General features: G+C 34.6%; 1 protein-coding gene across 1 annotated transcript in view; it reads left to right on the top strand.

The window, feature by feature from the left end:
• The window catches only part of mgmt (O-6-methylguanine-DNA methyltransferase), a 90,367-nt gene that overhangs the window by 44,544 nt on the left and 20,158 nt on the right, over positions 1–25,665 (top strand). Inside the window, exon 4 of the mRNA XM_041261822.1 lies at positions 21,823–21,983. Coding sequence (XP_041117756.1) covers positions 21,823–21,983 — 161 coding nt within the window. The remainder of the gene's footprint in view (positions 1–21,822; positions 21,984–25,665) is intronic.

The raw sequence follows: 25,665 nt of genomic DNA, 5'->3' as shown, positions 1-25,665 counted from the left end.
CACTATACATTAGAGCAGCCATTCGTATGCAAAAACATGACATGAACTGCGGGTTCTACTGAATTGAGTGATTTTCAGCTTGGGCGGCTTGTTGGACAATGGGAAGCCTGCCAGAAGATAGCACCAAATAACCAAGAAATTGGGAAATAAATAATTTGTGGAATCTGATAAATGGAACATGAAACAAAGCCACAAGTCATTCTCAATGCAATATGAGATAGCTAGACGTTAGATATGAACCTCGGAAGGCTTCAGTGAACTTCAGGACCTGAACTTGAGGCTGCTGTGGAACAACATCCTTGAAGAACGGATAGCTGCTATAATCTACAGGATGCTGTAACAAGCGACTGCTTTGCACAAGGAAAAGGGTGGAACCACACTGTTAGTAATGGATAACAGAACATTTCCTCACCTTTGTTACTAACACAATAAATATTTTTTGTGTTGCTTTATACGCATCAGCCATTTATTAATGAGAAGTTTATATGTTTATATATATATATATATATATATATATATATATATATATTATATATATATATATATATAGTCAGTTTTTTTTTTATTGGAAAAAGGCCATATGAGCTATAATTAGCTTTTTTACAGTGGCATCCAACAGCAAATTACAATCACATGGAAAAAAAATAAAATAAATGTGAAAAAATAATGTGATTCCAGCAAAAGTTTCTTCTATTATGAGGGACAACAAGTTTAACTAGAATACAAGGTACAGTGATGTTGTATAGAAGTACTCTGAAGAACAAATCTACAAATAGCTATCAGAAAAAAAAAAAAAAAAGTATATGTATATATACAGGCAGTCCGCACACTTACCGCACAATTGGATCCTGAAGGTCACGTTGTAAGTCGAAGCGTCATAAGTCGAAGCACATTTTCCCATAGGAACAATGTTAATAATTGGGGTTACGTTCCTGACTCTTAAGCCATATAATACAGTTTTACAAAAATGACCCGTTACATTGTACTCACGCAAATATTTATTTAACTATTTACACTCAGCCCAGTGGTTGCACGCATATTACTCGGACACCTACCTGTTTAAAAGTACAGACTCTGAGGTTTCCAATGACATATTCAGTGTGTGTATGCGGTACTCCTAGCAGGAAATACGATCGCCTGAAGTTAAGCCCCTCATCATGTGACAGAGTTCACAGCTTAGGTTTTTTTTTTGAGTCCATTGCTCTTATCAGTCATTGTTAATAGCAAACAAATTAAAAAAAAAAAAAAAAAAAAAAACAGTTACATGCATAAAATAAACGCTAGACTGAGTCAGGGCGATCACGGCAGGTTCTGTGGTTCAGACACCGAGCGTGTGCACATGACGCATGGCTCAGGTCTCGCCGTGTCGTAAATGCCGTATCGATGTCGTAAAGTCGAAGCAGGGTAATAATGCAAAAGACTCAAGTGTCGTGCATCGTAAATCGAAGCATCGTATGTGGAGGATTGCCCATATATATAATGTTAGCTACAGATGGTAATCTGGCCTTGTGGTTTTTGATTTGACAGAATATTTAATTTTATCTGTTTTCTAGTAGCTCATTTGATTCAATTTGCCTCAGCTACATTTTACTGAAGCTGCCAAAACTATTCTTTTACACAAGCCTCACAGCCTGTGAATGAACATAAATGTGCAGTTCTGTATACATACTAACTTAATTGTAATTTAAATGCTCTATTCATTTCATATCTATATAGCCATAGGCTTTTCATTTCCTTCAAGCCGCCAGTGCAGGCAGCCGTTTATATGTAAACTGGAGTCAGTTGTTTCATAAAGTGAATTTCTGGAGAAAATAATATAGTATATATCAAAATCTAGATAGGTAATGGGAAATTGATTGTGACAATACAATATTAGAAACACATCTCCATAATATTTTATTTATTATACTTTCCACCTTTGACTGTCAAGGGAAATATTTCATCTTGCACTGCGAACTCCAGTCTGCAGAGATTTTGACCTCAATATTCTCAAACAAATGAATATAGTGTGTAAGGTAGCAGTCTTTTCTCTGTGTAAAATCATGCATAAAAAACAATTCATTTGAAGCATCTGCATGGTTCCAAATTACTGCAGGTAATTTTTACAGTTTAATTCCTCAGGGATCCCATTTTAAATGAACCCATAATTCAATTTTCAGACTTTGCATTTCAAATGTTTATGTTGAAAGTAATTCCCCCTTTTTTTCTTAAGTTGTGTGCAGAACCAGATTCTTAAAATGTGTATGATGCATGCCTGTAGAATCACTGGTTAGAAGCATAATGATAATTATGCTAGGAAGAAATTAAATGTTTTTTTTCTCTTCACTAATTAAAAACAGTTTTTAGATGAAAATGGCACTATATACAGTAACACGTCCTTCTTGTACAGCATTACACAAATCCAGGGTTTATATTACGTTTTGAGTCTTTTAAAACATCTGTCCCTGAATACCAGCGGTGTATCTTGTTTTACATTACAAATGATTATTGTGGTTATTATTATTTTCTGATAAAACATTCTGAATGTCAAAGACAAAGCTTATTGATTTTTATGTTTATTCTGCCCGTTTATCTGTCATTTGGTTTGTTGGTGTTTCCTGGGAAGGAGAAATTTTAATTCACTGATCGTACTGTTAAAAACTGTTAAGTAATAAAGCATTAAGACTTTGGTATGAGGCATCTATAATTAACTTAGGTGTGTTGAAAAGAAAAAAAAAAACATCAAGAAACACTTTGTGGATCAAACAAAAACACGCTTTTCATTTTCTATAGCCCTTGTTTAAGTACTATCATAGCATTCTGTTAGATTTCAAGCTCCTGTAAAATCTCTTAAAGGGAATGTGTTCAGGTGGATTGCTTAAAACTCGTATCCATCAGAGGTCCCTTAGAGATTTTTGGGATCTTAAATTAATTAAGAAAAGACTAGATAGCATGTGGCCAAATCCTGTTAAGAGCAGTTGAAAGAAAACATTAGTTGGCCAGGCAGCACAATGGAAAGTGGCACCGCAGTTTTCACGCTTGCAAGATTTCCATTCCGAGGGCTCTGCTGCTTCTTTTTCCTGCGGCTGTGGGATTTTTCAAAACCCTTTCCACGTCTGCCCCTTCAATAGAACACTCCAAGTATCCAGTTTTATTAATGTCCAAAAGCGTAAATCACAGTCCATATTTTGTCATTCCAGTCATTTTAGTCACTAAAGGATTACTTCAAGTGACTGAACTCGGCTGTTATCTGTTTGAGTCTTTGCAACCAGGTCATCTCAAGGGACCTGGAACAAGCTTTCTGCCCCCTTAACTGTGTCGAGTGGATGGCTTCAGCCGGCTACTTTTTTTGTGATTGATGTACATTCCTTGTCACTATATCTCCACTTAACAACAACAATAAAACTGTTCAGAAACGAATAAAGATTAAAATGTACAGCGATAAAAGTTCACACCTATACACTTTATATATATTTTTTAAAAAGTCTTTAAATATTTAAAGGGTGAAACTGGTTTTGGTGGCCCCTGTAAATTAATTTTCTTTTCTCAACCCATTGCTGTTATTTTTTTGTTTTGTTTTGTTTTTCCATATGGTACTAACAAGCGAAATATTACTGTTACCGATACTGTATGCAGCCTCTTGTAACCTGAAACAGTGTTTCTTATCTGTACAATATATCGAAAACTGAAATGCATTATCGTTTTATTGAAGAAAATATTCAGATATAAAAATATGTACTGGCAATACATATTTTTACATCAGTATGCTTTCTGATTAATTGACTGTAAAACCTAATTCATTGAGTGGAAAATCAGGAAGATTAATAAAGGGTAATGTGAACCCAGACAAAAATTCCCATGCTGAGTCCTTTTAAATCTTACATAAAAAAACAGATTGCAACTCCTCAGGGCGCACAGGAATATACAGTATTCTGTTTGGCCCAGTTTATGCTGAATAACTAAAAGGGATTTAGGTTTTCTATGTACTGTGGTCATTCTTTAATTTTGGTGTGTAGCTCGGCAGGGAAAAAATACATATTGTCGTCACTGTTTTCTGGACTTCATCTTCAAAATTTGTTGTAAATTTCTAGTGACTACCCTTTGTAAAGGTAATTGTTGGCTTTCTCCAAGGAGATCGCTTTTAAATTTTCACTTTCTGCTGTACAGCAGTAATATGCTTTATATTTGAGTTCAACTCCTTCAGCTTTGTAGGTGTTGCATCCACTGGATCTTTGATTTCACAGTGTGTTGTAGGAAATCTCCCCTCGGACACAAGGTGTGATGCACTTTCTTCCAAAACTTTAATGTCACATTACATTTTTGACACGGGTGAAAATACTGATTCTTACCTCCTACCTTCAAAAGTTATGTCTGGGTTGAAAAAAAAAAAAACAAACAAGAAAAAAAAACACAGAGTTGTATGTGTATGTTTGTTCTCTAATGCTTTGCATCTCTGTAGGCTGAAGTGCAAAGTGCTTATGTTTGTAGAACAGACCAAAATTAGTTTTATAATGTGAGTGTTTAACATAACCCAGAGCGTTTCTGTGTGGATTCTGATGTGGACTTGTGAGGATATAGATGACAGACAGGATTTTGTGGGTTTGTAAGCATTTCTTCCGTTTGTAATATTAGGACACATGACTATAGAGGTCAGGTACCCATTAATAAATCTCCCAGAGTAATAACACTGACATGGTGCTCTGAAGCAGGGGTTAGCCTATTAACACTGATTAAATAACTTACAAGGTAAACAAGAATCAGAAAACATGTGTTTCTTTCAGCAAGCCCTACCCTATATCTCAGAAAGGGAACACATAACCACTGCAGACAGACATCCAGAAATCAAAGTTAATGGAAGTGAAAGGGGGTAATGTGGTCTGTCACTTGTGTGTAAGTGTTTTTGTGCATTTAACTGGAAGCTAGGTATAGTTTTTTATTATCTTGAATGAAACAACCCTATATTAAAAGCTACAGTCAACAAGAATATGTGTAAAAAAAAAAATAAATTAGACTAATAGCATTTCCTGTATCATTCACTAAACAATTGGGGGGATACTGAAACCTTATTTTGTTTGTATCCTTTTGTATTAGAATTCAGTTATGTATTTCAGTACAGACTTTTTTTCTTCAAAGATGTATGTATTGATTTGTTTGAGGTTTTTTTTTTTTTTATCACCTAGAAGGGGTTTTTAACATAATTCCCCAGAAACCCTGGCTGGGAAAAGAATAGTTGAATTATCAGCTGACTCCTTTCAGCCAGCATCTGCTGCCAAAACAACAACCAGCCCATCACTAGGTGGTAAAAAGGCAGTGGCCATTTTCCAGGGCATCTATGCACCAGATCAACCCCTTGCCAATTTGAGATACAAAAAATAAAGCAATCACATGCTATCTCTAGGTCAATCCTATGTGTTAGAACAGCTCCATTTCTAACACTAGGGGAAAATGTACAGTAAGCTTCTTGAAACAGGAAAAACCTACAAACGAAGGAGGATTTTCATAACATTTTGCATGCATGTTTTTATGACCATGTCAGTATTAAAATCTGCTGTATGCAAAAGACAGGTATGGGTAACTTCATTTTGGCTTTTTTACAAATGTCATAAAATATGTAATATTCCTGAAAACAAACAAACATGGGAACCTTTTGTTATTTTTATTCTAGTCTAACACAAAATATCATCACAAAAAAGAGAAAACTCCATTGATACCTTTTTTATTCAGCTAAGAGTGCTGAAGATAAGTTGGAAATTACCTATAAGGTTGATTTTAAGATAAATACATTCACACTGCTTTGCTGTAGCTATTAGTATGATTGATGTAAATTAGCCTAGCTTGAAAATATTGGATACATATCGGAATAATTAGCCTTCTGTATAGATTGTCAGAGCACTGTGGGTATACAGTTAAGGAGGATGCTAACAGACAAGGAAATAAAGTTTATTTTGTTTTGTTTTTTTGTTTGTTTTTGTTTTTTTTTAAATATATTTAGCTTCACTTCAAATACTTATTTGCATAACATGCTGTGCCACCAGGTGGCTAAGTTCCCCGAACCATAAAAAAGACAAGGTCAGCACACCCCTGTAAATGGGATGTTGTAATTTGCTGGAACCATCAAATGAATTTCATTTGGAGGCTTTCATTTTTCTTTCCCTGATGTCAGTACACAATATTATGAAGATGCAGAAAAATGTTGGTTCATGTCTGGAAAAGGTACTGTACCATACCAGCCAGTCTTTATGCTTGAACAAAACCCAAAAGAATGCATTGTTATCGAAAATGTAGAAAAGGGTAGCTGTTCCAGTGGTTCCAGCTCAGCTATTGATGCTGCACAAAGCTGCTGTATTTAATTTACCAATGTCAGAAAAAACAGTTTGTAGTTTGCTGTGTAGCCAGTCTGTTTCTTGACAATGGGGGAAAGAAAAAAAAATATATATACTTGCTTTCAGAACTATTATAAATACTAGTCGTTTTAGAAGTATTGACTCCTGGGCCATTCTGTGTCAAATGAATTGATTCCCAGGCATCCACCTGCACTTCCTCTTCTTATTGTGTTCAGTGTTGTATTGACATAAAATGTGACACCACGTTAAATATTTTGTTGTCTTATTTTTTTTTTTTCATGTCAAAGGGCACTTCAGTCAGATTTGTTTTCTGGAAACTATTGTTGAAAACCCCAACATCGCCAAGACAGCGATGGAACAGGACAAGCTGAAAGTGGATGAATTGTTTATGACTCTGCAAGATTTGTTCTTAAAGAAAAAAAAAAAAAATAGTTCTTTTATTCTTATTATTTTTTATTTATTAGTTATTCCCGCGTCAGCTCGGACACACCGTGAAGGTTCCGAAGGGTGTCTGCATTCAAAGGGACAGTCTTGCCACATGTTTTCATTTATTTCTACATTGACCAAGTACAGTAATGTGGTGTTCATGGTGTTAAACAAAATGAAACTTTTAAAGATGGGAAAACAAGCTGTAATTTTGTATTTACATTGTTGAAATAGGGTCCGCCTTTTTTTATTATGTTTGTAATTATTTTTTTTAATAGGCATTAGTAGGTAGATGAGGGAAAAAATTATACATATATATATATTATGTGTGTGTAAAAGCACATACAACATAATAGAACATGTACAGTATAGGAAAGAGGGGTTTTAAGTGATAGGTGGGTAAAGAGACTTATAAGGTATTACAAAGGATTTGGAAGCTTGCTGCAAGCATACTTGTTCTGATATATTTAGAGTCGTTTTATTTTTTCAGTTTGTTTAAGATACATTTTGTTTTTGTTATTAATTGCAATTGCAAGGTGCTTCAAAGTGATAATTTTCAGTGCACTTGTTCTTAGGAAAAGGATTACTGCTTCTTTAATTATAGTCAACTTTACTTACAATGCAGAGACATGTGATTTATTAGCCTCTTTTGCTCAGAATATTCAAAACCCTGTTAATAGGCTGATCATAAGGGACAGATTTATCACAGTTTCGTACACCTAAATGTTTACATCCTCACCCTGCTTTTACTCGGAAATTGCCACTGTGGACAACTGTATGTTGTGGCTTTGAGGCTTTCCCCAAATGTTTCACATATGCAGCAGTCAAGTCTATGTGTAAATGTTAGCTCTTTCTGCGGTACAAGCACCTCTAATTGTATTTTAGTACATTTGTTTTAGATTTTGTGGTTACCAGAAGGGAAATTTGTCCAGAACTTTGATTTCATGCTCTTGTTTCAGAAAAACACTCCGGCTTAGCTGCCTTAAGTGCCTGGTTTATTTTCCAGATGCATTTGCTGGAACAGACCTTGCCATATATTGGCACAGTTATGGAGTTAGATTCCTTACTGAATTCTCAGGAGAGTCTGACCGATCACACTCATTCATGGTATAAGAACTAAAAGTACCACATATTGCGGATATGTTCTCGGACCACCATCATTACTTATTTAACACAGAATGAGAGTTTGAAAGACACAAAATGGCACTTGCAGTATTTATCTAGCTTTTAAAGACTCTAAGTGATGATATGGAATGTAATATTAAAGTTTTCATTGTATTATTTATTGATTTTAATATTTAATGTACATATTTTTTTTTAATAATCTATGAATATGTTTTATATATTAAGATACAAAAATTAAGGAATGCTGTGATGAAAGTTTCATGTTTTAAGCTTTCCATTACAACTTAAAAAATGTGTTGCAATCTGAGTTATTGCTAAATGCCGCCTTCCTCACTTGCAAGTTGAAGGCAGAGTTGTAATGAATCGAGTCGATGACTCAACTCGAGGCATACTCGAGTCGACTCGAGTCACTGTCATCAAATGACTCGACTTGGGTCCCTGCAAGAAAAGACTCTACTCGAATCAGTGCTCAAAAGACGTGACTCGACTCGACTCGAGTCTCGCATGAAAGTCTCCATCTGACTCGAGTCATTGTCATAAAATACATTTTAAAAATCAAAACGTGTACAGCGGCAGCTCCTCTCTAGTACAAGCAGTCATCTTATACCATGAACTCGTGCAGTTAATGACAAGACCGTTGCTGAGGAAACACTTTTCTAGCCTATAGTACTGTTCTATGATCAAAACGTCATAAGCAGCAAGCCAGAATCAAGCATAATACGAGGCGGGAAGAAGACATTGGTGTAAGTTAACTGTATGTTTGACAATATGGAAAGCAGCGCACTGAAAGTACCTGCGGTGGTGGAGTTCTCTCTCAAAGATTACACTATTGACCGGGAGAAGAACAAGCAGGCTGCATCTTGTCTACACTGTAAAGCAAAAATACGTGGAAAAACTTGGAACATTGTCTAACTTCACCCCACATTTGAAGACTAAACACCCTGACCGGAGTAATTTTACTCTTAAGTTAATATTAACATTGAACTGTATAAAAAAATGTGTCTGTATAATACATACCTGCCAAGTCTTCCGTGTAGTTTTTTGGCCCAGTCAGGGAGAGAATATTTAGGACCAAGTTACAGTAATTATTAATACTAGTAGTAGATTCAGAGCACAGTGGAGATAGAGTACATTACCGCACCGCTGTAATGCCCTTCATGATATACTGCAACAAACCTGTACCCCAACTACAGCACGTAAAGTTTGTTTTTGTTTGTTTTAATCCAGTCTCATACAGTAAACTAGGCTGGCACTGAAACCGAAATGTCTCAAAGTTGGTGGTGATGTTAGCGCGTACAGCTCTGTGCAAAGGTCGTCCGTTTATAGCACACTATAAATATATAGTGTATATACAATAATATATAATACTATATATATATATATATATATATTATATATATAATATATATATATATATATATATGGACTTGGTTCCGAATTAATTGAAAACTTTGTTGTGAACTTTGAACCGACTATACGAAAATTTAAAAATTTAAACAGGTTGACCGAGGCTGTACTATAGCTCGAGCCTTGACATGATTGTCGGAAAAATGATTAGATACGAAAAGTGTCAATGAACTAAATTCGAACAAAGACTCGACAAGTTTTTAGTCGAGCAGTTCGGTGACTTGACTGAGGATTAAGAGGAGCAGTCGGTCTATCACTGAACTGAGCCTAACTCTCTAAGGTCACCATCAAAGTGTTCACTATATTTGTCAAAGGAGGGGAGCGCTCTTTCACCATTTCACAAATGTAGTCTAAATTGAGAAAGAAATAACTTGATATTATTTCCAGCTAGTTCTCGTGCTTATTCTAATCACACTCAAATTCAAATTTAAATTCAAAGGTGCTTTATTGGCATGACAATGTCTGTGGTATTGCCAAAGCAGTTAAAAGTACAATGTATAGTATAAACATTGCATAAACGTTATGAACATCAAGATGAAAAAGCAAGTCATGAAAAGGAATAATTAAGTAGAGGTAAGAATGTAAAACAGAACAGTGGTAAATACCCCCCCCCCCTTGAGACACGAAAGGGGTTGATTACAATTCAGAAACTATCGGTTACCATAAAATGGATCAAATAAAAAATACAATTAAATAAAAAAGTAAAAAACAATTTCTTTACTTAAGAAAACTAACTTGCCTTGATACTACATTCCGCAGTTCATTTTATTCCGTCCTTATCTTGAAGCACGTTTTTGGTAATATTTTTGCAAGCAGCAAAAGGTCAGTCTGGGGGAGGTGGTCAAACTTTCATTCACCCGGACTGACCCTGAGCTCAGAGATAGACTTGTTTTACATTGTCAACATCTGCATTTGTTTCGGTGACCCTCTGCCTGACACACAGATGTGCTTGTCCATTATAATCACTGCTTTGTTGACATTTGCGGGATATCTATGGACAGCAATAATATACTCTCATATGTACCTACTTACTGTCCCAAACCTCCCTGTAGTACCCCCTCATGTTACTTTCAGCCTCATGTTCAACATATGTCACGTCAATCAAGTATTTATTGTTATAGAATTGTGTATGTTCTCATCGTGGAAACCATGCAGGAATCCCTTGATCAGGAAGGGGCTGGTTTTTCAATGCCACTCTTTTAGTGGCGGATCTTAGTACTTTTTTTATTTGTAAATTACAGTAATTGGAAAATCAGACCCATGTAAAATAACCAAAGAAATACTAACAAAAAGGAATGGTGGATTATATAAAACATGGTGACTGAATCGCTTACTGCATTAACACTTGTACATGCACCTCCATGGCATCCAGCAGCGATATGTTGAAGTTGTGACAGTCCAATCACCTGTTTAGTGGATACCTTATACTAGAGAAACTCGCATACGAACACAGTGTAGACCAGTATCCAGAGACTTACACACTGGAATGACGTCTGGCACAAAAAAGCCCTCGGGAAGATAGCAAAGTAATGAGTGTTAGAGGAAGGTTATGATTCTTCTCACACCATGAGACACTTTTCCTGGTGGCATACGGAGTGTGAGAGCTTTCAATTCAAACAGGAGAGTTAGTACAATTCCATAAAACGCTAGTGCTGTAGTCTGGTCTGTCTCATCATATAGACTAGGGAAAGACAAGCTGACTTTAAGAAGCTGGACAGGCGTTCACCCATGCAGGGAGGGATGGTCGGCATTCTGAAGTAGTCGTTGCTATGCTATCCAGCCGTGCCAAATCTTGCTTGGTTTTTGCTAATTGGGTAGATGAGACGGCTGATGTTTGAAAGGTTTCTCTAACTTAAAGCTATTGGTGGCGAGGCCATTTGTTATTTATTTACTGAAGACAATCATTCTGAGGTGAAAGAGGCTATACGAACTGAGCTAAAGGTGGTTTGCAAGGCCTGATGTCTAAAGTGGGCGGTTGATGTGAAATTTTGACTTTAGCCCTCATACGGCACAATGTAGCAGAGGTTTCCAAACTGCTAGAATTGTGTGGGTTGTGGGGGGCACAATCTTCCATCAAAATAATAAACCTCAGTAGCAAAGTCTGACCTTGTCACTTGGTTATAAGGCAGGACTGTCAATCTATTTATTTATTTTTTTTGTGAGGGTATTTAATTGTTACTTTAATGGTTTACTGGGTCAAACATAACTGTCTTTGGGAGAAAAACGAATTCAAATGTCAGTTTGTTCAATAAAACACCTTAAATATTGTCAATTAATGTTGTAACAGGGCTTTATGAGTGGCAATGGCCATAAAACATTTGAACATACTGAAACAAATGTTCCACTGTTATATTTAAAGTCAGAGACAGATAAGCAGTAGACTGGTTAAGTGAAGGACATCACGGATAAGTCTTCTAGGAAACACCATGAGCAGCAATTTACTAAAGCCTATCTGTGAGGAGTGACTGAGCAAAAGCAATGAGGAGTTAGTGTTGCTGTCAGAATAGATAGCACTGAAAGAGAAGCCTGACCAAGAGCACAATGGCAATGCTGGAGAAATGTCAAGAAGACTGCTGTGGAAGAAGAGAACCGGAGTGGAAGATCAGAATACTTAAGTGTGAAACAGAACCAAAAACACAGAGGGAACTATAGTATTGCCAGTCACTTAATAGGAACAAACAGACTTCATTAATATGTTCCTGGTGACAGTATTACATACAGTAACTAGCACAAGACATAACAAGATGAGGGGAAAGATTTAGAAATGGTTATTTTATTTTGCATTCCCTTTATTTATATTGTGAATACTGCACTGGCATTTTACAGCTCAGAATAGGATGTTAATATTGGTCTTGGGTTGGAGGAGATTTTATATTTTCAAGGTAATGACAACATTGTATAAATGTGACTAGTATTATTGATATTTAGAGAATGTAAATTAACTTGTTTATTGATAGCCACCTTCCTTAGCTCCATATTTTATATAGCTTATAACTCAGATAATCTGTTATCCGTTCAGGATAGAACAGTAACTATTACCTATTAACCAGTACATGGTTTGTCCAGAATGGGGACTGGACAGTTAGTTTCCTGATAGATTGTGATTGTTCTATAGAGATTACGTACAAAACAACTACAATGGGACTATCATTATTCTTCATACCCACTTTATAAGATGGTTACAGTAAGTGATGATCCATCATACAATAGAAACCCCTGCTCACTTTAGCATCTCATTTTCCAGTCTGAACCCCTTGGGTTAAAACAACTGACTAATCACCTATGAAGATGATCAGAACTACAGATGTGCATAAACAGCACTGCATTAAAGGGGGGGGTGGTATTCACTTATTAATGTGACTATTTAATGCATTCCTGCAAAGCTGTAAAATGTTATTTCTGTCGTTGAAGGGATTTGAAACCTTACACCATTCTAAATCAGTCTGTTACTGACAGTAATGTATTTTACTCCAAGAATGTGTCTATTCAGTGCATATTGACTCAACTTGTTAAGATTTTTCACACTATGTGCTAACATTACGTTTTCTGTCACACTGACTTAAGACACAAGGACTACCATGAATGATTCCTGCCAGTCAATTAACTTTAAATGGAACCCTACTTGAATGATAATAATATGCCTCTGTAATTGCTATAGAAAAGGGGTAAACCTCTGGAGATGTTACATCTATTTATAATTCTGTAGATAGCAGACTGCAGAATGCACATCAGGGGTCAACTTTGTGCTTAAAACCGTTGGCTGGTGTTTACGTTTCACAGTGGTTTTACTGTAGTTTCAGCCTACATGATGAGTCAAGCACTTTGGTTCACTAGAAAGCTGTTCTTCACATCAGTGCCTCAGCCCAGCTACTTCATTACCAGTGCTCCAGCAGAGCCCATTCCCCTCTGTATTAGCTGAAATATGCATGTTTTTCCATCTCATTAATTCAGTCTACATACAATTAATTTTTGCCTATTAATAAACCCCTTGGTGGTAGTGACTGATATCTAAAGCAGCTATACCTTGAGTGGGGAGCGAAACTACACATATGCTCCATTCTTTTTTTATTCTCATGGTCAAGGGCTCCTTGTCTTTTTTCACAACCAAGACAGAACATTAAAGGGACGATACTACTTTGCCATTATAACTGCACATTGTTATTTTCTATGTTGGCTTTGGAGTCGTGTTTACTGTCCAGCTTTGCTGGGGTTGAGCTGTTTAATTCAGCTAATAGGTGATGTTATGAGTCACCATTGTAAGTGGTTCTCCAAATTCATAAATTCTTTACCTGATGCACATCCACAGTTGTGTTGCATTGTTTTGCATAGTATACATTTTATTTAGTGATGTTTGTCTTTAATTAGAAACTCCTGACCCAGAATAACAAGTAAGCAGATGTTACCGTGCTCTGTATTGGTGTTCTTGTAATCCCCAGTATAGGAAGGCTTCTCCATGAGGGAGGTTTTTAACATGTTTTCCTCCTATAAGTGGCATGGCCTGCCCCATGCTGCAGATCAGATCAACTTTTTCCCTAAAGGAAGGAGGAACAACATTCTGATCTTTTGAACTGAAGCTATTAGTATAAACTGCTAGCACAGCTTATAAGCACAATTTTTTTTTTCTTTTTTTTCCCCCATTGGATATGTGGATATTAAAACAATTAATGGTGTTATTTCTTTCATCCATCTGTCAGCAATTGAGACGATGTGTTTTGATAACATACTATTATATGTATCCTATTTAATTCTAATATTGTACACTTGCCAGAATATGCCTGGTAATAACATGGATTTGAAAAGTAAGTATGACCTCAACTCATTTTAGTATAATTGCATTAACTGTTAATTTAATAGCTTCCTAAGTATTTTTAATATGGCCGCTGACATCTGGTCAATATACTTATGTTAATATTTTTAATGGAAATGTGATATTCTTCCCAATAAACATACCCGATTCGTGGTAACATCTATGTATGTATAAATACTATAGTATAGTATAGAAATAGTACAGTTTCCTGCTGTAGAATACAGGAATATCTTGTATCACATGCTATGTGTAGATAAAGCAAAAAGTCAGTCATGTTTGATAACAGAGAAGTATGTATTATTTATATGGAGCAGTAGAAACCAATTTACAAGAAAGCCACTTAAGTGTTGGGATTATTTATTTATAGGCTAAGTACACAAGTTAATGGAACTGCAACGTGGATTCACCTACAACCCAGCAAGAGGTCTATGTACCAATAATGCACATGTTTAGAAAACAAAATATCCAGATGTAACTTTACATGCCAGATAATGGTTAAAACTTGCTATAGTACATTAGCGTTCAAAGGGAAGAAGGCAGCAATGCGTTATTCTGACATTTCAACTCTCTTTTAAAAACATGGCCAATGATTTATACTAGGGTAATTTATTATGGTTTCTCACTTTGGATAACAAGCTTTATTGACTTTTTCACATACTTAGTTTCAGTGCAGTATTGCACCTTTGAAAATACTCTCTAATTAACATGTGCTTGTTTCTTGCTTGGAAACTATATATAATTGAGAGAAACAAAGAAACGACATTAGAGATTCAGCAGGGTTTACCATCGGTACTGCCAGTGTACCCCAAAACAGTGAAACTGTAAATACTGGCCCTGGTCATGCACACGCGGTTTGAAATGTATGAACAGATACACATATATGTTGTGTTTTTTTTTTTTTTTTTTCACCTAACAGCTGCAAAATTGATAACATAATATTATTATTATTATTATTATTTTAATTAAAGCATGAATGTGTTGAACTACAGGCAACTAACGTAATTTACTTAAGTCCAGTCTGTTAAGAAATGTGATCATTTTGTTGATTTCTTTTGCCTTGAATGTACATTCTGTACTGTATAATCTCACGGTGCAATAATGTTAATGGTTAGAAATACATTATGCAAGCTGATCCCATGATCCTCCTCCCCATTTCAAAACCTGTTTTCAGAAAATGTATTCTAAGATATTACTTATATACAGATACCTAGGGCTTTTCATTGATATGATGATGAAATGTCTAGATAATCCACAGCTAAAGCAGCAACTTTGTAACCCCACTGTCAATCACCATCTAACTTTACGGTTCCACTTTAAATGTGTTGTCTTTGGGTCATATATATGATTAAATTCTGATTGGAAAGCTGTTTCTTTCTTTAGGTGATTTTATCACAATTTCTTTCTGAAGTGATTGTCGTTTAGACAAATGTGTGATGGTCAAGGCATAATGAACACCATGCATTTCACATTGCTGATTGGTGGCAGCTTATGTAATTTGACTCTCGCCATCATTTTCTAGATGCCCCAGTTAAAAATGACCACTGGTAATTATTTTCAGGGATTAGCTCCCAATAGGCTACCTATAGTAACCTTAAATGTCCAATGCATTAATAGTGTCATGAATTAAAAATCATGTTCACAATTTTTTTTTTTTTTCAGATCATAAAAAAAACAAAAATGTACATGATTTTACTTATTTTTTAAAAGCAGCCAAGAAAAAAATACAAACAATGAATTAAATCTTTCCTTTCAGATATATTTTGTGAATTAAGAATCTCATAAGTATAATAAATACTTATTGTCTCATTTCGCTGGCCCTGAATAACACCATAGTAATTTTGGACTCCCTAATGTTACCTTATGTAAGATAGTCCAACATTAGTATGAGGCAGGGTCTGTAACCAGGGGTTTAAGCTATAATAGCAAAACATTTTATAATTAAATGTTCTTGCACTCAGCCAGCGAATTGTTCCTTAACCCTATATACAGCGTCACATACCACTGATGCCAATCTTGGACATCTACACTCAGCTCACAGAAGTATGTTCAGATTTATTTCAGTGGAACGTGCCTTTTCTGCAGGAATCTCATTAAATAAATATATTGAACATTTTTATTAAACATTCTCTTAGTTGCATATAAAAAAAAATAAAAATTCACTATCTTAGTTTTAAAGGATAATTTTATGGCCAACCTCGATTAACAGTTTTAAGTTGTCTGTGTCGCTTCCAAACATTCCTAAACTTTTTAAAACCTATGAAATGTATGGCGGTGGCAGGTTTGCTGAAATCACAGTGTAAACTTGTTTTTTTTAAATGTTCTGTTTTTATCGGAATTGCTTTCTTTATCAATTCTGAAACAGGTAGATAATGTGTTCATCACTTGTGGAATGTGCATGTTTATGTTGATTTGAATGTCATCAATAGCTCACAAACAGAGTATGATAACAAGCTAAAAGCAAGGTGGATATAGGCTCGAGATCAAAGTTAATTCTTGTGATGTCATGTCTTTAATGGTGCAAATGGGAACTAAAAGCATAGAGGTGCATTCATTAAATTCAGTTGCCTATTAAAATGAATTGACCCGGGTCAAAAAATCAGAATGCACTTTTTGTGTTACATGGTGCACATTCTGCATCATAACATTTAACAGTGACTAATATACTAGGGATTTCACTGGCAGGTCTCTGAAGCAGACATCATCTCACATCTATACAGTCAGCACTCGGTTAACCGTTACCCATATACACATCAGTCGTGTTTTACCGTCCTTGTATTAAGAATAAAATCAAACCCCATTATATATGTAACACATTAATGCTCTTACCCATCACACGCGGTCTCCGTCACTAGTTTTTTGATACAAAGCCCATCTCTTCAGTGTTACAGTGTGTCTTTATATCCATCACAGCCTGCGTTTAAAAAAAAAAAAAAAAAATGTCTCTAATGCCAACTCACTCTGTCATATATAGTATATATTCCTCCAGTTTCACCTGACAAAAATGCAGCCAAAACAAAGCGAACGAGACAAACTAGGGCAATGTAAAAGTTCATTATTACACAGTTCTCTAGATACTGTGATGTATTTTTTTAAATTTTATTTTTTATCTGTAATCTATAGTTTATGCACATTTTCATTTGCAGGTGAACTGTGACATTAGGGCCTTATCGAGCATTATACTCTGCAATTTTGAATACTGACTTTGGATACTATTTTAATTCTGGAAACAGTGTTTTTTTTTTTTTTGTTTAATCTTTTGCTAAATTGCATTGCCATTTTATGTTTTACACAGTTCTGTGCATGGGTCTCATTTTTATTTAATTTTGCTTTTGGGTAGTTAATGGGAATTTTACATACTGCTTCAATACATACTGAATTTAAAAGTATATACTGTATTACAGTCCGTGTGCCCAGATTGGTAGGTAAGATTGCCATATCAATGATATGGCGTGTTGATGTGGTAAACTTACTTTCTAGCACTATATATATATATATATATATATATATATATATATATATATATATATATATATATATATATATATATATATATATATATATATTTACATGTCTATTAACAACGACACCTTATACAATTTTGTCTTGCATCACGAGATTTGTCGAGAATTTCTTATGTGACACTGTCTTTATCCTTCTATTAAAACTTCTCTGGCGGAAAAACTGGAAAAAAAAAAAAAAAAAAAAAAAGTGGGTGGTATAAATATTTTGTTTCTGCATATAAATCAAGAAATGAAACAAGTGGAGTTTGGAAAAAAAGTGCAATAAATGTTGCAAAATATGAGCACATTTTCTTTGTTCTGTGCTTGTCAGATCAGTGGGGAGTCCAAAGGTAACTGCAGCACAGACGACTCTATCTCCTCGTCTACTGTTAGAAGTGGTTCGTTTTAAATAACCTTCCAAATCCCTGTTGGAGTTTAACAGGACTATTCCTGCGAGGACTAACTGGGCGATTTTCTGTTTTTAACCTACGATAATGTGTTAAGTAATGTTTTTAGCCATAATGGCTAACCATCATTTTATTACATTCTCTATAATTTCACATAAATGTATATTTTGTTATTTATTTATTTATTTATATTTATCTGAATATTTTGAATTAAATGACAGATTTGATGACACTTGTTTCAAACCAGCTTAGTAAATGACTAAATCTACATCTGTTAGTGTCTTTAATGTCATCATGTACTGTGGGGAGTTCATTTACCTCTAATTAAAAATAATTAGTCCAGGAATAAAAAAAAATAATAATAAAAACAATGTTGAATTAATAGACATATGCATAAAGTGATCCTTCCCAGCAAAGGGTTTCAACAGTTCTAAATGAAATTTGGATGTTCTGTATTTCTTAGCTCACTAATTAAAATAATGTGATCACTCATCTCAAACGACTCTAAGAAACTTCAAATAACCGTCCCAGCAGCTCTGCCCTAACAGCTATGATAAGCCAGTTATTCACAGTTCTTGTAAAGAGCAGATCAAGTTCAATTTGATTTCTTAAACCTAATTTGTGATTTCCCTATATTAATGTATACATAGTTGGAACTGTGTTGTTGTTAACTACATGTTGTATTATTAATATATTAATAAAAGATATGAATTCTGAAAGACACAGTCATGGCCTATGGCATTAATAGTGTTATCCTCAGTATTTGTTGTGGTACTGTCTTCTGCAGTTCCACTGCTTGCTGATTGTTTATAAGGGTGGATCCAATTATATACAGTGAGTTATGTGTGGTAGGCCATATTTTGTGATAGCCTGTAATTTGGACTGTCCCTGGATTTGCCTGTAATCCCATTAACTTGTAATACCTGGTGTGAACAAGGTGCAAGATGTATGTACACCATGCAGGTCAAAGTGTGTTATGTAGAATAGTCATGGGTTACATTGTCCAAAGGACAAATTAGGAGTGATTTATGTTAAGTTCACATTTAGCCTTTGGTGCCAATTAAATAAAACTGACCGCAGTCAATTATAAAAATGGGATAGTTTTCAACAGCACTTGCACATGTAAGTAATTTGTAAATGTTGCACCCCAATCTTTACTAGTGGGAAAGAAAGCCCAGAGCAATGAAGCAAATCGTTTTTATTTTTTGGTTTGCCTGGCTCCACTCTTTGTATCTGTCACAATCATGCCCTGGGGTAGCACTGTGAGCATGGCATTGCCTACTTCTGCAGATTGACTTTCTTTCCATACTTTTTAGGGCATAGTCCTTTCGACAGTACTGCCATAGTTGAAAGAATATGCTTGTAAAGTCAAGTCATTCTTTGTTATCTCAGCATTTGCTTCCCAAGGCAAGACTATCATTCTGACTTCTTGCTGTAAATATGACAATGAAAATATGTTGGCTGAAGTCTTTTCTGGAATTTAACTTATACACAGGTACCCTTAAGTGTTGAAAACCTCTATTAATGTTGATTTTGATTAAATGTTATAAATGCTCTTGGGTCCATTGCCTAGACTTGCTAAGTTGAGTTGAAGAGATTTATTTTATTTTATTTTATTTTATTTTATTTTGGACTAATGGTATAGCAGATTTGAAACTTAAGAATGTTCCGCTTGTTGTTTCACAGTGTGCGAATTCACACTACTGATGAATTCACAGTTTTAGGCCATATTGACAGCAAATTATATTTGTACTATACTTTCCCTTCGCTACTTCACTTCCCTCGATATTTAACAATTTAGTACTCAAACAGCTAAACCATTCAGTGTATGAACAGGGTTTCTATAACATTTTAATACAGAAATATAAAAGAACTTAAAATTAAATAATAATCATGTGTCTTTACAGGGGGTTTGGGGTTTAGTATTAGATTTGCAGTATGAATATTCTGAAGCTGTCTGATCTGAAAAAAAAAGAAACTTTATTACTGGTATAGATTACCCTTTGGGTCAGATCGATGAATGTGTTTGATAAACTGTATTTTTTAAAATTTCATTTTTGTAAATATTTAGCCTACCAAAATAATACATCTGTATATTGTATGCAAACAGTGTTGCAAATGTACATGCTGCAACTTTTCTATTAATCAACAGTCAAGTACTGTAAGTTGGGCCTCATGCATAATGAATTATGCTTAAACCTCATGGGTTTCATTGATAGAAAAAAAAAAAAATAGGAGAAAACACAAGTGCAGCCAGCATTTGAATAAAATTTAACCTGATAGCTCTGCATATTGTAATTGTTTTTTAATCATTAGGGACTAAATTATTCATCTACCGTTTGGGAGTTGTTTTTGTTTCCCATTCAGTTTTCAGTTCTGTCAAAGAAAAGGGTTACAAAATATTAAGCTGTTGTATATTAAGTATATATTAATAAAACCAAGTTTTATTAATGTAGCAGAGGACTAGCAGAGTCCATTGCAGATGCATAGCCCATTTCTTTCAGCAGGGGTCTCAAAGCATCGACCAAACGAGAAAGAAAAGTACAGCAGTAGCTGGCAGCCATAAATTGATTGCAGAGCAATTTGTTTTTATCATGGCCACTTTTTTTTTTTTAATATTGCATGCTTTTGTTGTATACAGTAGCGTAGCATCGATATGATTGGCTGTAGGTGTGCTCACATGGTGCTGTCTAATGTATGCGCCTGGAAGCACCTTATGTTGTGCAATGCCTAGCTGTTAGTAAAGATTCATATCAAGTAGCAGAGTATGCTAAAACATAATGCTAAACATAATATATTGAAGAATCTGATTTAAAGCATAAGTGGAGGCCCATGGCAAGGTTAGGTTTGGAAAATATCCTACAGAGTGGTTTCATATTTCACACCCAGAGAGCTGAGTGAGCAGACAGAAACATTTTAACAGCCCACCTCGGGCCAATATGTATGCAATTGTTTTATCCCCCTACATTGCTACCTTGTTATTTTATATTCAGTATTATTATTTTGTTTTTTAATGAAGTAGTCTTTTTTGTTTGCTAGTTCTTTAATGCTCCTTCCTGTGCACCTGCCTTGCTGTGGTTCTCTCTGAACCCTTAGAGTTAGTGAGGCTTCCTCATTCTTATACAATGAGTGTTGAATAGTTATATTGTTTCCTGTGGACAATATACAGATTTCAAGATGAACTATATATTCATTAATTCTAAGTACAGGGAATACAATACTGAACAAATCATGAATGCACACACTCACAAAACAAAATAAAAATAAATGCAGTGGTGATGAGACAGCAATTCATCATCAAAAAGGACAAAGGGGTCGTCTTGATTTCACTCAATAAGTGCCGAAAGTTTAAGTTTCAAACAACGCTTATTCCTTTGGACTGAATTTCCTTGTTGAGTCAATGTAGTTTTAAATTCACATATTATAAATTCCTGAACAAATTCTCTGGTTCCACCTAAAAACAAAACAGATGAAAAAATAAATAAGTGTGTGTGTCTGTGTCTGTGTCTCATATATATATATATATATATATATATATATATATATATATATATATATATATATATATATATATATATATATATATATATATACACACACACACACACTGCATGTTTTTGTTTGCGATTTTAGTAAATAAGTGTGTGTGTCTGTGTCTGTGTCTGTGTCTCATATATATATATATATATACACACACACACACACACACTGCATGTTTTTGTTTGCGATTTTTTTGTCCATTTTTTTTATTTAAGTTCATATAATATCTAAATCTGTACAGACTTCTAATTACACTGGCTAACCAAGAGTTATTATCCTATCTACAGGACTGGTGTGGCCTCATTTGCTTGTGTGGTATGCAAGGGCCAGGAGGACATGACAGCCCCATTGAAAGAGTGTACTGACTGGCTCCATGCCTATTTCTGCGAGCCTGGGACAACAGAAAAGCTTCCATTCCCTGCCTTTCACCACCCCATTTTTTACGAAGGTTTGTAACGACAAATATTTTTAGAGTAACAGTGTTTAGGTTTGGTTTTAACTGTCATTTACATCACATTCTTTGTTCACTTACAACCCTATCCTAGAGTATTTTATAGTGCCTGGAATGAGAGACAGCACATAACACTGAGTAGTTATGACGGCTAGTAATCGCAAACTGTTCCAAGTGGCTGTGTTAGTTTTGGCCCCGCTTCCCATAATTCTTGGCACCAGTGCTAGAAATGATGCAGTTCAACTCTTGACATTTGTTGGCTGAAAGTTTTGAAAGTGAGCACATCTGAATGGCTGTAAAGTTTCAATGAGCTTATTGTTGGGCTAATCTGTCCTTTTTGCCAAAATCAGAGGGAGAGAACCTTAAGAATGGATGATTACTCTAGAACAGACTGGTGACAATTACTCAACACTAACCAACCCATTATTAGTTGTTTTTTTTTTTTCTATGAAACTGAAAGAATGAAGTAATTATTTTGATTTTAATATACACTTTGTGCATGGAACAATAAACAACATCACAATTCTATTGAAGAAAGTATTTGACAGATAATATCCCAGCCGTCTGTCTTTTTAAACATGACGTATCTGGTTTAAAAAATATGTTTCTTGTTTGGTGGAGTTTTCTCGAGGATTTCTGGCATTTGACACCACAGATGCTGAAAATAGTACAGTTAATTGCATCAGTTCCCAGTCTTGTCACCTTTTATGCATTCCCAGATGAACTCTGAAATATAGTTTTGCCAGCGTTAAGGCTCCAATATACACTGTGATGATACACCCAAACTATAATAGAAAAACTATTTCTGTGGATATTGCTCATTTCTTTATAAATCAGAATATTTTAAAGTAAAAAAAAAAAAAAAAAAAAAAAAAAAAAGATACACTATACAATCTGTGCAGTCAGATAATAGTTTTTATTATTATTATAGTATATATAATTATATTATAATAATAATAATCATCATAGTAGTCATCTAGTAGTAGTAGTAGTAGTAGTATTCCTAATTCATTGTGGTTAGCTATACCAGTAACACTAACACTAATATACCAGTAACCCTAACTTAGTAAGACGTGGATGTCAAACTAGAGACATCATGTTAAATCACATCATTCTTGAAAAAAGTATGCTATTTTAATTAAATTCGTTCATTGTGTTAACAATACTAAACTAGTTTACTTTGAATTGTTCTGAATAGAATACAGTCATCTAATACAGATATAGTTTTGTTGTATTAGAAGTTGTATCAGCATCAAGACGTATTCATGTCACAAATGCAGAATGGGTTATAGAAAACACCCATTTTCCCACTCTTCATTTCATGTTGCAAAGACAGTTCTTCTTTTACCTCCAAGAACAGTTAACTTAAAATAAATAAATAAATAAATAAAATAAAGTTATTTTGAAACCGGCATTTTGCTAAATGATTGGTTCTCACACTGCTGGACATGGCATTTCTGTGATGAGATGACAAGTTATCATATTTCCATCTTCCAGCATCTCTCAGTCCTGTCAACAGAACATTTAAATTGAAGTGATTGGCAGGTACATATTTTACAATTTCATGTGAGAATTTCTCAGATAGGCAGGGCGGTGCTACTTTGTTAAATGCTTTTAAAGTCTTTTTACAAGCGACTGCCCTTCTGTGATTGTACTTCAGTGTAGGTCAGACCTAATAATTATTGAACTGCCTCTGACACCTCACACATTCCATTCTATTCAGTAAATAGCCATGCAGAAAGTCTAAAGACGTGCATGCCAGGAAACCATTTAAAAACAGTCTCACTCTATGGCCGTACACAGTTCTTGTTTTTCAGGTAATATTATATATATATATATATATATATATATATATATATATATATATTATATATTATATATATATATATATATATATATTATTTTATATTGAGGTTATTGCTGAAAACGAAAATTTTTGTAAGTCTACAAATGTTCAATCCAGAGGTCTGTTTATGTGTGTGTGTGTGTGTGTGGGTGTGTAGGTATATATATGTATATCTAATATATATATATATATATATATATATATATATATATATATATATATATATATATATATATATAAAAAAATTATAATGCCTTTTAAAATAATTATGTTGGACACAAAACGTATTTCCACTGAAAAATATTTATACTCATTAATGGATAAACATTCTGTGAAATATTCTTCACTGTTTTGAATAAGTGCTTAAAGGGTTTTTTAAACAAAACAAGTAGGCAACATAGAAAAGTATACTGCCTCCTTAAGATTTATGTCAGAAAATAGACGTCTTTTTGATTACCTCAGTGTCATTAGACTATGAATTGCGTCTTTGAAAAATGATAAGTGTGGAGGAGCCAAATCATTTTAAAAGAAAATAACAAAACCGTTTAAGCTACTTAGGGTGAATGCCAATTATATTTTAATATTCAACTGAGCATATTTTACGAAGAAAAAAGGCAGCGGCAATGCATGCATAACTCATTGGCAGCGTCGGCCAGCTGTGCCACTCTTCTCTTCGAATCACTTTGTGCATTTTAGTAGCATGGTAATTTAGTAGAGAACTACCTGAGTGATGGCATTTTCAATGAGCAGGTAATCTACAGAGAATTTTTATATGGTTATGAGCTCAGTGCTTCAGCCTGGCAACACAAAAATACATCAAGACCAATTACGATATCAACTTTCAGTGTGATACCCTTGCCACGCAAGTGTATGTATTTCTGCCCCAGGCATTTCAAATTGCATCTAATTTGAAATCTTTGGGGTTTTAATTAAATTTCAGAATATATGGAATTCTTCATTAGTACCTGCTCTGAATAGCAGATTATACTTCTCTCCATTTCTCGTTGAAGTGGTGGGTTGTGGTAAATAGCAGGTTGAAGAACTGATCATTTGCAGCGGCTGTATATGGGGAACAGACATAGTAAAATGCTAAATAATATCAAAAAGATTATTAGTCCAGTGAGGGATTCTTGATTTGTATTTTAATGGAATCCTACATTTCTCTTAATGATTTGCAAATTGTCCTCTGATTATAAGATGCATTAAGCTTTTCATTTTAATGGCGAGACACAGCCATTAGCTGATTTTTTTTTTCTGTCTTCTTTATAAAGCGCTTCCCTGCAGCAGCTAAATATTGAAACCATTAACACATTTTTATGTACTTTCCAGTGTTACAGCATGGACTAGTACATGAATAAGTGTGCCTTTTATATTTTAGTAGTTTGCTTTAAGCTTCTAATTGTCATAATACACTAGTGTGAACAGAAAATCAAGATGCTTTTTCCTTTTTTGGCAATCAAGATAAGCTGTAAATTAAAGGTAAAGCCTTTCTGATATTGCCAGGTCATGATATAAATGTATGAAGTTTGATTTCTCTCTGAAAATAAACTCAAGAGGATATTGTATGTTCTGTTTGGTTTGGTGTTCATTTGTATATAGAAAGGATACTGACAACCTCAAAAACTTTGACTAACAAGAGGCGGCAAGATTCTTAAGGGAGAGAAAAGTGTGAACTTGCTGTGCATGCAGTACAATATTTGTCATGAAGTAGCCTCTTCCGTCTTTTATTAAAGGCGATGTCGTCCATTGAACTTTGCACACACAGAATAAAAAAATCATCAAATAATAATGTTACATATTCATGCATGGAATTTGAAAACAGCAATATCTTCA

Source organism: Polyodon spathula, chromosome 10 (genome assembly GCF_017654505.1).
Source record: "Polyodon spathula isolate WHYD16114869_AA chromosome 10, ASM1765450v1, whole genome shotgun sequence".
Classification (NCBI taxonomy): Eukaryota; Metazoa; Chordata; class Actinopteri; order Acipenseriformes; family Polyodontidae; genus Polyodon; species Polyodon spathula.
Note: the sequence above shows the minus strand (reverse complement) of the source record. Positions and strands in the feature narration are given on the sequence as shown.